We start from the raw sequence: 16,018 nt of genomic DNA on the forward strand, positions 1-16,018 counted from the left end.
ATTTGGGGTTTCTGAGGGAATGTTGGGGGATTTGGGGGGGTTTATGAGGAGAAATTGGGGGAATTCGGGGCTGAGGGGAATTTGGGGGGGGTTATGAGGAGAAATTGGGGGGAATTCAGGGGTTTCTGAGGGAATGTTGGGGATTTGGGGGGGGGTTTGAGGAGAAATTGGGGAATTCGGGGCTGGGGAGGATTTGGGGGGTTTTATGAGGAGAAATTGGGGGGAATTGGGATGAATTCGGGGTTAGGGGAATTTGGGGGGTTTTATGAGGAGAAATAGGGGAAATTCGGGGCTGGGGGGCATTTAGGGGGTTTTATGAGGAAAAATTGGGGGGATTTGGGGGTTTCTGAGGGAATGTTGGAGGTTTGGGGAGGGTCTGAGAGGAATTGGGGGTTTAGGGGCTTTTTGGGGGGATTTGGGGGGTTTTGGGGCCGTTTCTGAGGGGAAACTGTGGCGATCGGGGGAGATTCTGTGGAAAATTGGGGGCCGGGGGCTTTTGGGGGGGATTTATGAGGTAAATGGGGTGTTTTGGGGTGGATTTGTGGGGAATTGGGTTCTCGGGGGGCTGCGGAGGGATCCGGGGGGATTTCTGGGGAGAAATGGGTTGGTTTGGGGGAGATTTGGGGGGAATTGGGTTCCTGGGGGGGTTTGGGGGGGATTTGAGGGCTTTTAGGGGGATTTCTGAGGAGAATATGGTGGTTTTTGGGGGGGATTTGGGGGGCCGGGGGGTTTTGGAGGGTATGGGGAGAATTGGGAGGTTTTTGAGGGAGAATTGGGGGGATTTGGGGGGTTTTGAGGGGGGGGTTGGCAGGAATTGGGGCTGGGGAGGGTTTGGGGCCATTTGGTGACGTTTCTGAGGGGATTTTGGGGAGGTTTGGGGGAATTTGGGGCATTTGGGGGTTTCTGAGGGAGAATGGAGAAACTGGGGGTTTTGGGGGGGCTTAAGGGGATTTTGGGGGGGCCTTGGGGGGTTTTGGGGGGATTTGGGGGGGGCTTCTGGGGTCCCTGGGGCTCTTTGGGGGGTATCGGGGGTGGTTTGGGGGGTATTAAAGGGGTTTTTTGGGGGGTCATTGGGTCATTGTGTCCCTTGGGGGGGCTGAGGGTCGAGGGGGCTTTTTGGGGGGAAATTGGGGCTTTTTGGGGGGTCATTGGGTCCCTTGTAGGGGCTGAGGGTTGGGGGGGCTTCTTGGGGGAAATTGGGGCTTTTTGGGGGGTCACTGGGTCCCTTGTAGGGGCTGAGGGTTGGGGGGGCTTCTTGGGGGTGAATTGGGGCTTTTTTTGGGGAGAAATCAGGGCTTTTTGGAGAGGATTTGGGGCTTTTCTGGGGGGGTCCTTGGGGGGGGCTGAGGGGTAACGGGTGGGGGGGACAAAAGGGACTTGGGGGGGGCCCTAGGGGGGAGGGAAGGGACTTGGGGACCTTGAGGGGACCCTTGGGGACCTGGGGGGGGATGGGGGGGGGTCCGATGATGCTGGGGGGGGGAAGGGCCCCGGCGTCCGGGCGGGGGCGGCCGCGCTGGCACACGCGTGTGCGGGGACACGCATGCGCTCCCTGCCCCCACCCCCCCCGGGGCGGGGGGGGACCGGCCTTGCACACGCGTGTGAGCGCTGGGGGGGGGGGGGGTTGGGCGAGGACGGGTACCCCCGTGTGAGACCCCCCCCAATGTGAGACCCTCGTGCAAGACCCTCGTATGAGACCCCCCCCACGCGAGACCCCCCTAATTGAGACCCCCATGCGAGACCCCCTTACGAGACCCCCTTGTGAGACCCCCCCGTGCGCGACCCCCCCATTGGAGACCCCCCATTGGAGACCCCTGTGTGAGACCCCCATTTGAGACCCCCCATGCAAGACCCCCATTTGAGACCCCCCATGCAAGGCCCCCGTGTGAGACCCCCCCCCCATTTCAGACCCCCATTGGAGACCCCCGTGCGAGACCCTCATGTGAGACCCCCCCCATTTGAGACCCCCATGTGAGACCCCCGTGCAAGACCCCCATTTGAGACCCCCCCATTTGAGACCCCCCCATTTGAGACCCCCCCCCATGCAAGGCCCCCGTGTGAGACCCCCCCTCATTTCAGACCCCCATTTGAGACCCCTTGCGAGACCCCCCCCATTTGAGCCCCCCGTGCGAAGCCCTCATACGAGACCCCCCCCCCCCATTGGAGACCCCCATGGAGGCCCCCCCCCATTGGAGACACCCCATGTGCGACCCCCGTGCAAGACCCCCATGGGAGACCCCCATGCGAGACCCCCCCATTGAGACCCCCCCCGTGCGAGACCCTTGTGCAAGAGCCCCCCCCGTGCAAAATCCCCCCATGCGAGACCCCATGCGAGACACCCCCATGTGAGACCCCCCCCATTTGAGACCCCCATGTGAGACCCCGTGCGAACCCCCCCAATTTGAGAGCCCCGTGCGAGACCCCATGCAAGACCCCCCCATGTGAGACCCCCATGTGAGACCCCCGTGCAAGACCCCATTTGAGACCCCCCCATTTGAGACCCCCGTGTGAGACCCCCCCCATTTGAGACCCCCCCCGTGCGAGACCCTTATGCAAGAGCCCCCCCATGTGAGACCCCCATGTGAGACCCCCGTGCAAGACCCCCATTTGAGACCCCCCCATTTGAGACCCCCGTGTGAGACCCCCCCATTTGAGACCCCCCCCCTGTGCGAGACCCTCATGCAAGAGCCCCCCCCATGCAAGATCCCCCCATGCGAGACCCCCCCCATTTGAGACCCCCATGCGAGACCCCCCCCATTTGAGACCCCCCCCCCATGCGAGACCCCCCCCCCAACGTCCCAGTGCCCCCCCCGCAGCCCGTGCCCCCCCCCCCGCAGGAGCCTCCGCAGCCGCCGCCGTCGCCGGGGCCCCGTCCATGGCCCCCCCCGCCCGGCGCCCCCCGCCGGGGCCCTGAGCCGCCCGGACGCCTGGGCCCCCGCGCAGGGCTCAGCGGTGAGTGACCCCCGGACGCCGGGGCCCTTCCTCTGGGCGGGGGGGGGGGGACACCCCTCCTTTGAACCCCCAATTTGGGTCCCGGACGCCTGGGCCCTTCCTTCGACCTCTGGGGGGGGGGACACCCCTTCTTTGACTCGCCCCATGTGGGTCCCGGACGCCTGGGCCCTTCTGCTGACCTTGGAGGGGGTGGGGGGCGGGTCCCGGACGCCTGGGCCCTTCACCCCCCACCACCAACCCTGATGCCTGGGCCCCCTCCAGCCCCTTGTCCCCATTGTCCCCCTCATTGTCCCCATTGTCCCCCTCATTGTCCCCAGCCCCTGTTCAGGCTGGGCCCAGACCCCTCTAACCCCTTGTCCCCCTCATTGTCCCCCTCATTGTCCCCTGTCCCCATCCCCTGTTCAGGCTGCCACCCAGACCCCCTCCAACCCCTTGTCCCCCTCATTGTCCCCATTGTCCCCCTCATTGTCCCCCTCGTTGTCCCCAGCCCCTGTTCAGGCTGGCACCCAGACCCCCTCTAACCCCTTGTCCCCATTGTCCCCATTGTCCCCCTGTCCCCAGGCGCTGTTCAGGCTGTCACCCAGACCCCTCTAACCCCATGTCCCCCTCATTGTCCCCATTGTCCCCCTGTCCCCAGGCGCTGTTCAGGCTGTCACCCAGACCCCTCTAACCCCTCATTGTCCCCATTGTCCCCGTTGTCCCCAGGCGCTGTTCAGGCTGGCACCCAGACCCCTATAACCCCATGTCCCCCTCATTGTCCCCATTGTCCCCCTCATTGTCCCCAGCCCCTGTTGAAGCTGGCGCCCAGACCCCCTCTAACCCCTTGTCCCCATTGTCCCCCTTGTCCCCATTGTCCCCTGTCCCCAGCCCTTATTCAGGCTGGCACCCAGACCCCTCTAACCCTTGTCCCCATTGTCCCCCTCATTGTCCCCATTGTCCCCCGTCCCCATCCCCTGTTCAGGCTGCCACCCAGACCCCTCTAACCCCTTGTCCCCATCATTGTCCCCCTCATTGTCCCCCTCATTGTCCCCAGCCCCTGTTCAGGCCGGCACCTACACGCCCTCTAACCCTTGTCCCCATTGTCCCCATCCCCTATTTAGGCTGCCACCCAGACCCCCTCCAACCCCTTGTCCCCCTCATTGTCCCCATTGTCCCCACTGTCCCCAGGTGCTGTTCAGGCTGTCACCCGGACCCCTCTAACCCCTTGTCCCCCTTATTGTCCCCTTGTCCCCATCCCCTGTTCAGGCTGTCACCCAGACCCCTCTAACCCCATGTCCCCCTCATTGTCCCATTGTCCCCAGCCCCTGTTCAGGCTGTCACCCAGACCCCTCTAAACACCATGTCCCCCTCATTGTCCCCATTGTCCCCCTGTCCCCAGCCCCTGTTCAGGCTGGTGCCCAGACCCCTCTAACCCGTTGTCCCCCTCATTGTCCCCCTGTCCCAGGCGCTGTTCAGGCTGTCACCCAGACCCCTCTAACCCCTTGTCCCCCTCATTGTCCCCACTGTCCCCATCCCCTGTTCAGGCTGTCACCCAGACCCCTCTAACCCCATGTCCCCCTCATTGTCCCCATTGTCCCCATTGTCCCCATCCCCTGTTCAGGCTGTCACCCAGACCCCTCTAACCCCATGTCCCCCTCATTGTCCCCATTGTCCCCCTGTCCCCAGGCGCTGTTCAGGCTGTCACCCAGACCCCTCTAACCCCTTATCCCCCTCATTGTCCCCGTTGTCCCCAGGCGCTGTTCAGGCTGGCGCGGCGCTGGCGCTGGCCGCGGCGCTGGCGCGGCGGCCCCGGCGGTGGCCTCGGCGGTGGCCCCGGTGTCCCCGGCCACCCGGCGCCGCTGCTGCTGACGGCCGCGGGCGCCGCCGCCGCCTTCGGCCTCATGACCGTCGCCATCGGCACCGACTACTGGCTGTACGCGCGGGCCCGCCTGTGCAACGCGAGTGACGCGGCGGGTGACGACGGGGACCGCCGCGAGCGCCGCGACCCCGGCGGCCTCACGCACTCGGGGCTCTGGCGCATCTGCTGCCTCGAGGGTGAGGGTGACGCGGGTGACACGGGTGACACGGTGTGCGGTGGCGCTTGGGGACACCCGGGGTGGGCCCTGTTACACTGTGACACTGTTTGGGGACACCCGGGGTGGTCCCGGCCACACTGTGACACTGTTCGAGGACACCCGAGGTGGTCCCTGTCACACTGTGACGCTGTTTGGGGACACGCGCTGTGTCCCTGTCTGCCTGTGACACTGCTTGGGGAAGCTCATGGTGTCCCTGTCTGCTTGTGACGCTGTTCAGGGACACCTGGAGTGTTCCTTGTCACACTGTGACACTGTTTGAGGACACTTGGGGTGGTCCCTATCACACTGTGACACTGTTTGGGGATACACGCAATGTCCCTGTCTGCCTGTGACACTGTTTGGGGGCACTTGGGGTGGTTCCTGTCACACTGTGACACTGTTTGGGGGTACTTGGAGTGGTCCCTGTCACACTGTGACACTGTTCGAAGACACCTGGGGTGGTCCCTGTCACACTGTGACGCTGTTTGAGGACACCTGGAGTGGTCCCTGTCACACTGTGATGCTGTCTGGGGACACCCGGGGTGGTCCCTGTCACACTGTGACACTGTTCGAAGACACCTGGGGTGGTCCCTGTCACACTGTGACGCTGTCTGGGGACACCTGGAGTGGTCCCGGCCACACTGTGACGCTGTCTGGGGACACGCGCTGTGTCCCTGTCCGCCTGTGACACTGTTTGGGGACACTTGGGATGGTCCCTGTCACACTGTGACACTGTTTGGGGATACCTGGGGTGGTCCCTGTCACACTGTGACACTGTTTGGGGGCACACGCAATGTCCCTGTCTGCCTGTGACACTGTTTGGGGGCACTTGGGATGGTCCCTGTCACACTGTGACACTGTCTGGGGACACCCGAGGTGGTCTCTGTCACACTGTGACGCAGTCTGGGGACACGCGCTGTGTCCCTGTCCGCCTGTGACACTGTTTGGGGGCACTTGGGATGGTCCCTGTCACACTGTGACGCTGTTTGGGGGCACGCGCAATGTCCCTGTCCGCCTGTGACACTGTTTAAGAACACCTGGGGTGGTCCCTGTCACACTGTGACGCTGTCTGGGGACACGCGCAGTGTCCCTGTCCTCCTGTGGCACTGTTTGGGGAAGCTCATGGTGTCCCCGTCTGCCTGTGATGCCGTTTGGGGACACCTGGAGTGGTCCCTGTCACACTATGATGCTGTTTGGGGGCATTTGGGGTGGTCCCTGTCACACTGTGATGCTGTCTGGGGACACGCGCAGTGTCCCCATCCACCTGTGACACTGTTTGGGGACACCTGGAGTGGTCCCTGTCACACTGTGATGCTGTCTGGGGACACACGCAGTGTCCCTGTCCGCCTGTGACACTGTTTGGGGACATTCACTACGTCTCTGTGACATCGTTTGGGGATTCTTGCAGTGTCCCCGTCCCCCTGTGACACCCACAGGGGACATCAATGTGTCCCCGCGCCCCCCCCCAGTGTCACCGCGCGGGGCAGCTCGCGGTGTCCCCGCGTCACCGCGTCACCGTGTCCCCGCAGGTCTCAAGCGCGGCATCTGCGTGAAGATCAACCACTTCCCCGAGGACATGGAGTACGACCACGACAGCGCCGAGTACCTGCTGCGTGAGTCCCCCCGCAACACCCCGCAACACCCCGCAACACCCCACAACACCCCACAACACCCCACAGCCCTCCCACCCCAACAACCGCCCCACAATCCCTCACAACCCTCCTGGCCTTGGCAACCGCCCCGCAACACCCCCTCACAGCCCTCCTGGCCCTGGCAACTACCCTGGCAACACCCGCCATCGCCCTGGCAACTGCCCCAGGTTGCCCTGGCAACCCCTGCAACCCCCGTGGCCCCGGCAACCGTCTCATCAGCCGCCCCACGTTGCCCTGGCAACCGCCCTAGCAACTGCCTCGGCGAGTCCCTTCGTCACCCCGGCAGCTGCTGCCCTGGCAACCGCCCTGGCAACGGCCCCGGGTTGCCCTGGCAACCGCCCCCGCTCCGGTGCTAGCGACACCCGGCGTCGCCCCGGCAACGGCCACGGCGTCGCCCTGGCGGCCACGTCTCTGCCCCGCCCACCAGCAATGGGGTTGCCATGGAAACTCCCCCCCCATAGTAACCAGGCAGCTCATGGCGACGGTCTCCTAGCAACGGGGCTGCTGCGGCAACGCCCCTCCCCTAGCAACGGCGCTGTGGGGGGGGGGGGTTCTGCCTTCTGATTGGCCGCTGGGTTCCCTGCTCTGATTGGCTCCTTGTCACCACCTCCCTTTTTTCCCATTGGCTCTTGTCATCAATGATTCTCTCTTCCGATTGGCCGCAGGGCAGGCTGCCGGATCCCCCGCAGGCTCTGATTGGCTGGAGCCCCCGGGGGGCTCCCATTGGCCAACAGACCCCCCCCCACCCCGCGCTGATGCATTCTGATTGGCCAGTCCTGCAGGGCGCTCCCATTGGCCGCAGCCAGCTCAGCAGGGCCCTGATTGGCTGCTTCTCCCCCCCTCCTGCTGCTTGGGAGGCTCCCATTGGCCACAGGCAGCACTGGCTGTCCCTGATTGGCTGCTCCTCGTGCTAGGGCACTCCCATTGGCTGTTTCTCGCTCCGGCGGTTCCCCATTGGTTGTATTCTTGCTCTGATGGTCCCTGCTTGGCTGTTTCTCATTGTGGCGGTCCCTGATTGGTTGTTTCTCACACCGGCTATCCCTGATCGGCTGTTTTCTCCCTCCGCCTGTCCCTGACCGGTTGTACCCCCATGTCCCGGTGTAGTCCAGGTGTCCAGCGCATTCCCATCCCGAGCACAGTGCGGCCGCTCCCATTGGTCGCTCCCCACCTTGGCACGCTCCCATTGGGTGTTTCTCGCTCCGGCGGTTCCCCATTGGCTGTTCTTTCGCTCCGCCTGTCCCTTATCGGTTGTATCCCTGCATCCCGGTGTAGTCTGGGTGTCCAGTGCATTCCCATGGTGAGTGCGGGGAGCTCCCATTGGCCGCTTCCCACTCCGCCTGTTGCCAAGGGGCTGTTCCCCACCTCCACCTGTTCCTGACCGGTTGTACCCTCACGCCCAGGTGTAGTCCAGCTGTTCAGAGCATTCCCATCCCAAGCACGCTGTGGCCACGTGGGGCGCTCCCATTGGCCACTTCCCGCTCTGCCTGTCCCCAAGGGGCTGTTCCCCACCTCCGCCTGTCCCTGTCCACCTGTACCCTCACGTCCAGGTGTAGCCCAGGCATCCAGTGCGTTCCCATCGTGCACAGGGCGCTCCCCGCTCCGCCTGTCCCCGAGGGGCTGTTCCCCACCTCCGCCTGTCCCTGTCCACCTGTACCCTCACGTCCAGGTGTAGTCCAGGCGTCCAGCGCGTTCCCATCGCGCGCGGGGCGCTCCCCGCTCCGCCTGTCCCGAGGGGCTGTTCCACCCCCTCCACCTGTCCCTGTCCGCTTGTACCCTCACGTCCAGGTGTAGTCCAGGCGTCCAGCGCGTTCCCGTTGTGCGCACGGGGCGCTCCGCCTGTCCCTGAGGGGCCTGTTCCACCCCTCCACCTGTCCCTGTCCGGCTGTACCCTCACGTCCAGGTGTAGTCCAGGCGTCCAGCGCGTTCCCATCGCGCGCAGGGCGCGTCCCCGCTCCGCTGTCCCCGAGGGGCTGTTCCCCACCTCCGCCTGTCCCTGTCTGCCTGTACCCTCACGTCCAGGTGTAGCCCAGGCGTCCAGCGCGTTCCCATCGCGCGCAGGGCGCTCCCCGCTCCGCCTGTTCCCGAGGGGCTGTTCCCCACCTCCGCCTGTCCCTGTCCGCCTGTACCCTCACGTCCAGGTGTAGCCCAGGCGTCCAGCACGTTCCCATCGTGCACAGGGCGCTCCCCGCTCCGCCTGTCCCCGAGGGGCTGTTCCCCACCTCCGCCTGTCCCTGTCTGCCTGTACCCTCACGTCCAGGTGTAGCCCAGGCGTCCAGCGCGTTCCCATCGCGCGCAGGGCGCTCCCCGCTCCGCCTGTTCCCGAGGGGCTGTTCCCCACCTCCGCCTGTCCCTGTCCGCCTGTACCCTCACGTCCAGGTGTAGTCCAGGCGTCCAGCGCGTTCCCATCGCGCGCTCGGGGCGCTCCCCGCTCCGCCTGTCCCCGAGGGGCTGTTCCCCACCTCCGCCTGTCCCTGTCCGCCTGTACCCTCACGTCCAGGTGTAGCCCAGGCGTCCAGCGCGTTCCCATTGCGCGCAGGGCGCTCCCCGCTCCGCCTGTCCCCGAGCGGCTGTTCTCCTCCTGCTCCGCCTGTCCCTGTCTGGCTGTACCCTCACGTCCAGGTGTAGCCCAGGCGTCCAGCGCGTTCCCATCGTGCGCAGGATGCTCCGCCTGTCCCCGAGGGGCTGTTCCCCACCTCCGCCTGTCCCTGTCCGCCTGTACCCTCACGTCCAGGTGTAGCCCAGGCATCCAGCGCACTCCCATCGCGCACAGGGCGCTCCCCGCTCCGCCTGTCCCCGAGGGGCTGTTCCCCACCTCCGCCTGTCCCTGTCCGCCTGTACCCTCACGTCCAGGTGTAGTCCAGGCGTCCAGCGCGTTCCCATCGCACGCAGGGCGCTCCCCGCTCCGCCTGTCCCCGAGGGGCTGTTCCCCACCTCCGCCTGTCCCTGTCCGCCTGTACCCTCACGTCCAGGTGTAGCCCAGGCGTCCAGCGCGTTCCCATCGTGCGCAGGGTGCTCCGCCTGTCCCTGAGGGGCTGTTCCCCACCTCCGCCTGTCCCTGTCCACCTGTACCCTCACATCCAGGTGTAGTCCAGGTGTCCAGCGCGTTCCCATCGTGCGCAGGGTGCTCCGCCTGTCCCCGAGGGGCTGTTCCCCACCTCCGCCTGTCCCTGTCCACCTGTACCCTCACGTCCAGGTGTAGCCCAGGCGTCCAGCGCGTTCCCATCGCGCGCGGGGCGCTCCCCGCTCTGCCTGTCCCCGAGCGGCTGTTCTCCTCTTGCTCCGCCTGTCCCTGTCCGCCTGTACCCTCACGTCCAGGTGTAGCCCAGGCGTCCAGCGCGTTCCCATCGTGCGCACGGGGCGCTCCCCGCTCCGCCTGTCCCCGAGGGGCTGTTCCCCACCTCCGCCTGTCCCTGTCCACCTGTACCCTCACGTCCAGGTGTAGTCCAGGTGTCCAGCGCGTTCCCATCATGCACAGGGTGCTCCACCTGTCCCCAAGGGGCTGTTCTCCTCCCGCTCCGCCTGTCCCTGTCCGCCTGTACCCTCACGTCCAGGTGTAGCCCAGGTGTCCAGCGCGTTCCCATCGCGCGCAGGGCGCTCCCCGCTCCGCCTGTCCCCGAGCGGCTGTTCTCCTCCTGCTCCGCCTGTCCCTGTCCGCCTGTACCCTCACGTCCAGGTGTAGCCCAGGCGTCCAGCGCACTCCCATCGCGCACAGGGCGCTCCCCGCTCCGCCTGTCCCCGAGCGGCTGTTCTCCTCCCGCTCCGCCTGTCGCTGAGCGGCTGTACCCCGTGCAGGTGTAGTGCGCGCCTCCAGTGTGTTCCCCATCCTGAGCGCGGTGTTGCTGCTCCTGGGCGGCTGTTGCGTCGCCGCCAGCCGCCTACCCCCGCCCCGGCGCAGCCTCCTGCTCGGAGCCGGGATCCTGTTCGTGGCGGCCGGTGAGGGTTGGGATTGGGATTGGGATGGGGATTAGGATTGGGATTGGGATGAAGGAACCAGGAACCGGAATGGGATTGGGATGGGGATGGGGATTGGGATTGGGATGAGGGAACCGGGAACCGGAATGGGATTGGGATGGGGGAACCGGGAACTGGAAAGGGATTGGGATGGGGATTGGGATGGGGATTGGGATGGGACAACCGGAATGGGATTGGGATTGGGATGGGGGAACCGGGAACCGGAATGGGATTGGGATTGGGGTTTGGATTGGGATGGGGATTGGGATGGGGATTGGGGGAACTGGAATGGGATGGGGATTGGGATGGGGATTGGGTTGGGAATTGGGGGAACTGGGAACCAGAATGGGATTGGGATGGGGATTGGGATTGGGATGGGGAACTGGGAACCGGAATGGGATTTGGATGGGGATGGGGATTGGGATTGGATGGAGATTGCGATGGAGGAACCAGGAACCAGAATGGGATTGGCATTGGGATGGGAATTGAGATGGGAATTGGGGATGGGGGGACCGGGAACTGGAATGGGATTGGGATTGGGGTTGGGATTTCGATTGGGATTGGAATTGGCATAAGGTTTGGGATGGGGATGGGGATGGGGATTGGGATTGGGGTTGGGATGTCCCCCATGTCCCTCATATCCCCGATGTCCCCTATGTCCCCACATGCCCATGTCCCTCATGTCCTCCATATCCCCCATATCCTCCATGTCCCTCCATGTCCCCATGTCCCCCCATGTCCCCCACGTCCCCATGTCCCCCACGTCCCCCATGTCCCTCATGTCCCCCATACCCCCCATGTCCCTCATGTCCCCCATCTCCCCCCATGTCCCCCCATACCCCCCACGTCCCCCCATACCCCCCCATGTCCCCCATGTCCCCGACGTCCCCCCGTCCCCGCAGGCCTCAGCAACATCATCGGCGTCATCGTGTACATCTCGGCGGGCGCGGGCGACGCGGGGCCGCGGCGCGACGGGGACCCGCGCGGCCCCTACTCCTACGGCTGGTCCTTCTACTTCGGCGGCCTGTCCTTCCTGCTGGCCGAGGCCATCGGCGTCCTGGCCGTGCACCTGTACGTGGGACACCGCGCCAAGGGCGGCGCCGGCACCGCCGCGCCACAGCCGGCGGGCGCTACAGGCGGCGGCGGCGGTGCCGGTGCGGCCGCCGGCGGCGCTACAGGCGGCGGCGCCCGGCTGCGCGCGCGGCGCCGCTCGGGGTCGCCGCCGCCTGACGCGTCGCCCCCCAAGGCGGCGGCGGCGCCGCCGGGTGACATCTCCATGTTCACGCTGTCGCGCGACGCGGTGACGTCGCCCTACGGCGGCGGTGACGCCGGCGCCCCCCCCGGCACGCCGGGGCCCCCCCCCCTTCCTGCAGCTGCACAACGCGTTCGGGAAGGAGCCCCCCCCCGCGGGGCCCGACGGGGGGACGCTCACGCGCAAGACCACCCCCGTCTAGGGCCTTCGTCGTCATCATCATCATCATCGTCATCATCGTCATCGTTATCACCACCCCCGTCTAGGGCCTTCGTCACCATCGTCATCGTCACCATCGTTATCACCACCCCCGTCTAGGGCCTTCATCGTCATCATCGTCGTCGTTATCACCACCCCCGTCTAGGGCCTTCGTCGGCATCATCATCATCATCGTTATCACCACCCCCGTCTAGGGCCTTCGTCACCATCGTCATCGTCATCATCATCATCATCGTTATCACCACCCCCGTCTAGGGCCTTCATCGTCATCGTCATCGTCACCATCGTCATCATCGTCATCATTATCACCACCCCCGTCTAGGGCCTTCATCGTCATCATCATCATCACCATCGTTATCGTCGTCATCGTCATCATCGTCATCGTTATCACCACCCCCGTCTAGGGCCTTCGTCACCATCGTCATCATCATCATCATCGGCATCGTTATCACCACCCCCGTCTAGGGCCTTCGTCACCATCGTCATCGTCATCATCATCATCATCATCATCGGCATCGTTATCACCACCCCCGTCTAGGGCCTTCGTCACCATCATCATCGTCACCATCGTTATCATTGTCATCATTATCACCAGCCCCGTCTAGGGCCTTCATCACCATCGTCGTCATCGTCATCGTTATCGTTGTCATCATTGTCATCATTATCACCACTCCCGTCTAGGGCCTTCATCGTCATCATCATCGTCATCGTTATCACCACCCCCGTCTAGGGCCTTCATCACCATCGTCATCATCATCATCATTGTCATCATTATCACCACCCCCGTCTAGGGCCTTCATCACCATCATCATCGTCACCATCGTCATCATCGTCATCATTATCACCACCCCCGTCTAGGGCCTTCGTCACCATCATCATCGTCACCATCGTCATCATCGTCATCATTATCACCACCCCCGTCTAGGGCCTTCGTCACCATCGTCATCATCGTCGTCATCATCACCATCGTCATCATCGTCATCGTTATCATTGTCATCATTATCACCACCCCCGTCTAGGGCCTTCGTCGTCATCATCATCGGCATCGTTATCACCACCCCCGTCTAGGGCCTTCGTCGTCATCATCATCATCGTCATCGTCATCACCACCCCCGTCTAGGGCCTTCATCGTCATCATCGGCATCGTCATCACCACCCCCGTCTAGGGCCTTCGTCACCATCGTCATCGTCACCATCGTTATCACCACCCCCGTCTAGGGCCTTCGTCCCCATCGTCATCGTCATCGTCATCACCACCCCCGTCTAGGGCCTTCGTCGGCATCATCATCGTCATCGTCATCATCGTCATCGTCATCGTTATCACCACCCCCGTCTAGGGCCTTCGTCGTCACCATCGTCACCATCGTCATCACCACCCCTGTCTAGGGCCTTCATCGTCACCATCGTCATCGTTATCACCACCCCCGTCTAGGGCCTTCGTCACCATCGTCATCGTCATCATCGTCATCGTTATCACCAGCCCCGTCTAGGGCCTTCATCGTCATCATCATCATCGTTATCATCGTCATCGTTATCACCAGCCCCGTCTAGGGCCTTCGTCACCATCGTCATCATCATCATCGTCATCGTTATCACCACCCCCGTCTAGGGCCTTCATCGCCATCGTCATCATCATCGTCGTCATTGTCATCATCGGCATCACCACCCCCGTCTAGGGCCTTCATCGTCATCATCGTCACCATCGTCATCATCATCATCGCCATCATCGTCGTCACCACCCCCATCTAGGGCCTTCCTCCCCCGTCATCGTCCCCGTCCCCGCTGCTGCCGCCGCCCTTCAGCCTCCTCCTCTTCCTCCTCTTCCTCCTCTTCCTCACGGGAAGTCCCTTGGCTTCCTCCTCCCCCTCCTCTTCCTCCTCTTCCTCCTCACAGGAAGCCCCTCCCTCCTCTTCCTCTTCCTCTTCCTCTTCCTCTTCCTCTTCCTCTTCCTCTTCCTCTTCCTCTTCCTCTTCCTCTTCCTCTTCCTCTTCCTCTTCCTCTTCCTCCTCCTCTTCCTCCTCCTCTTCCTCCTCCTCTTCCTCCTCCTCTTCCTCTTCCTCTTCCTCCTCCCTCCCCCCCTCCTCTTCCTCCTCCCCCCCTTCCCGCGGGCGGGAAGGCCCCACCCCCCGGGGGGGGGGGAGCGGCGGTTTCAAGGCCCCCCCTCCCCCCCCATCAAGGGCTAATCTCTGTGACGACCCCCCCCCCGGGGACCCCCGAAACCGCCATAATTTTGGGAAGGGGGGTCCCCAAAATCGCTGCTTTCTGCCCCAAAACCGTCTTGGGGGGGGCCCTGAAACCGCCGTCTTGGAGGGGGGGCCCAAAACTGCCATAATTATTGGGGGGGGCCTCGAAACTGCCGTAATCATTGGGGGGCCCCGAAACTGCTTTGTTGGGGGGGGGGGATCCCCAATCCGGTTTAATTGTTGGGGGGGCCTCGAAACCGCTGTAATTATTGGAGGGGGGTGACCTGAAACCGCTGTAATTATTGTGGGGGGGGCCCAAAATCACTGTAATTATTGGGGGGCCCCGAAACTGCTCCTTCCTGGGGGGCCTTGAAACCACCGTAAATCTGGGGGGGGCCCTGAAACTGCTGTAATTATTGGGGGGGGGGGGGCCTGAAACTGCCGTTTCGGGGGGGGGGGAAATGCTGTTTCTTGGGGGGGGGGCCCTGAAACCGCCATTTCTGGGGGGGAGCCCCAAAACCGCCATGTCTCTGCCCCCCCCCCCCCAAAATGACGTCACTTTGGGGTCCCCCCCCCAAAACCAGTGTCACAAAATAAGTCACTTTGGGGGGGGGGGGGCCTTGAAACTGACGTTTTTTAGGGGCCCCCCCGAAACTGCTCTTAATGGGGGGGGGGGGGGCTGTGCCTTAGGGAGGGGCCTCGGGGGGGGGGGGGGGCGATCCCGGTTCCCGGGAAATTCCCAGTTCGGGATTAACTGGGATGGGGGGGGGGGCTGGGATCCTTGGGAGCCCCCCCGCGCCTGCGGGAGCCGCCGGCCCCGCCCCTTTGGCCGCCGGCCCCGCCCCCTTCGCCGCAGGCCCCGCCCAGCGCTGGGCGGGGTCGGGCGCCGCCCCCTCCCCCCTCCCCCCTGCATGGATTTTTACTGGAATTTCGGTGTTTCAAATAAAAAGGAGATGGATGGGAGTGGCCTGAGGGGACATTGGGGACATGGAGGGACATGGGGGGACACTGGGGACATGGGGGACATGGGGGACAAGGGCTGTTGGGTGACACGTTTTGGGGTGACACGGGCGGGGGGGTGACACGTGCGGGTGACGCGGGGGGGGGGGCGACACGTGTTGCGCGGGGGGGGCGGGAGGCGGCGTGTCCGTCTCCATGGCGACACGCATGAGTGGGAGGGGCTTGTCTCCATGGCAACGCATGGGCGGGGGGGGGGCGCGGTTCCCCCGGCGACGCCGGGGCGGGGAGGGGCGCGTCTCCATGGCGACGCGCGCGTGTGGGCGGGGCCAGTTCCCATGGCGACGCGCGCGTTTCCCGCGCGCCCCCGTCAGCCGATGACGTCACCCGCCCCGTTCGGCCCCGCCCCCGCGCGCCTGGGCTCCCCCCCCCCCCGGATTCCAGCCCCGCCCCCGGACGCCGGGGCCCCTCCCACTTCGGCGCCATTGGCCGGGGGGGGGCGGGTCACAAAGAGGCTCCACCCCCCTCCATATAAAACTATTTATTCATAAATATTCTCCAAAATGAAAATCCGGGTACGAAAAAATACCTTAAACCCCAGCGGGGGGGGGCAAATAATGGAGGGGGGGCAGAAACCCCCCCATTAATCCCCCCTCCCCATTACCCCCCCTCAAAGGGACCCCCCCCCCGTGTCACCCTGGGGGGGGTTGTTTTTTGGGGGAGGGGGTTGTTTTTTTCCCAAGGGGGGGGTTGCCCCCCCCGCCCCCCCCCAACCATCAGCCCAGCTGCGAATTGGGGGGG

At 64.3% G+C, this 16,018-nt stretch overlaps 1 protein-coding gene across 1 annotated transcript; it reads left to right on the forward strand.

The window, feature by feature from the left end:
* Positions 1–4,682: 4,682 nt before the first annotated feature.
* LOC148590128 (voltage-dependent calcium channel gamma-8 subunit-like) lies at positions 4,683–12,124 on the forward strand (the record flags this gene model as incomplete). The annotated part of the gene is made up of 6 exons (XM_088539448.1): positions 4,683–4,983; positions 6,533–6,616; positions 10,448–10,588; positions 11,509–11,756; positions 11,853–11,953; positions 12,061–12,124. Coding segments are annotated over 6 exons (939 nt in total), but the record flags the coding sequence as incomplete, so codon positions are not given.
* Between the last annotated feature and the right edge of the window lie 3,894 nt (positions 12,125–16,018).

The sequence above is a fragment of the Tinamus guttatus genome, unplaced genomic scaffold (genome assembly GCF_059628265.1).
Source record: "Tinamus guttatus ecotype Peru unplaced genomic scaffold, ASM5962826v1 Tinamus_guttatus_pri_ptg001698l, whole genome shotgun sequence".
NCBI classification, from domain to species: Eukaryota; Metazoa; Chordata; class Aves; order Tinamiformes; family Tinamidae; genus Tinamus; species Tinamus guttatus.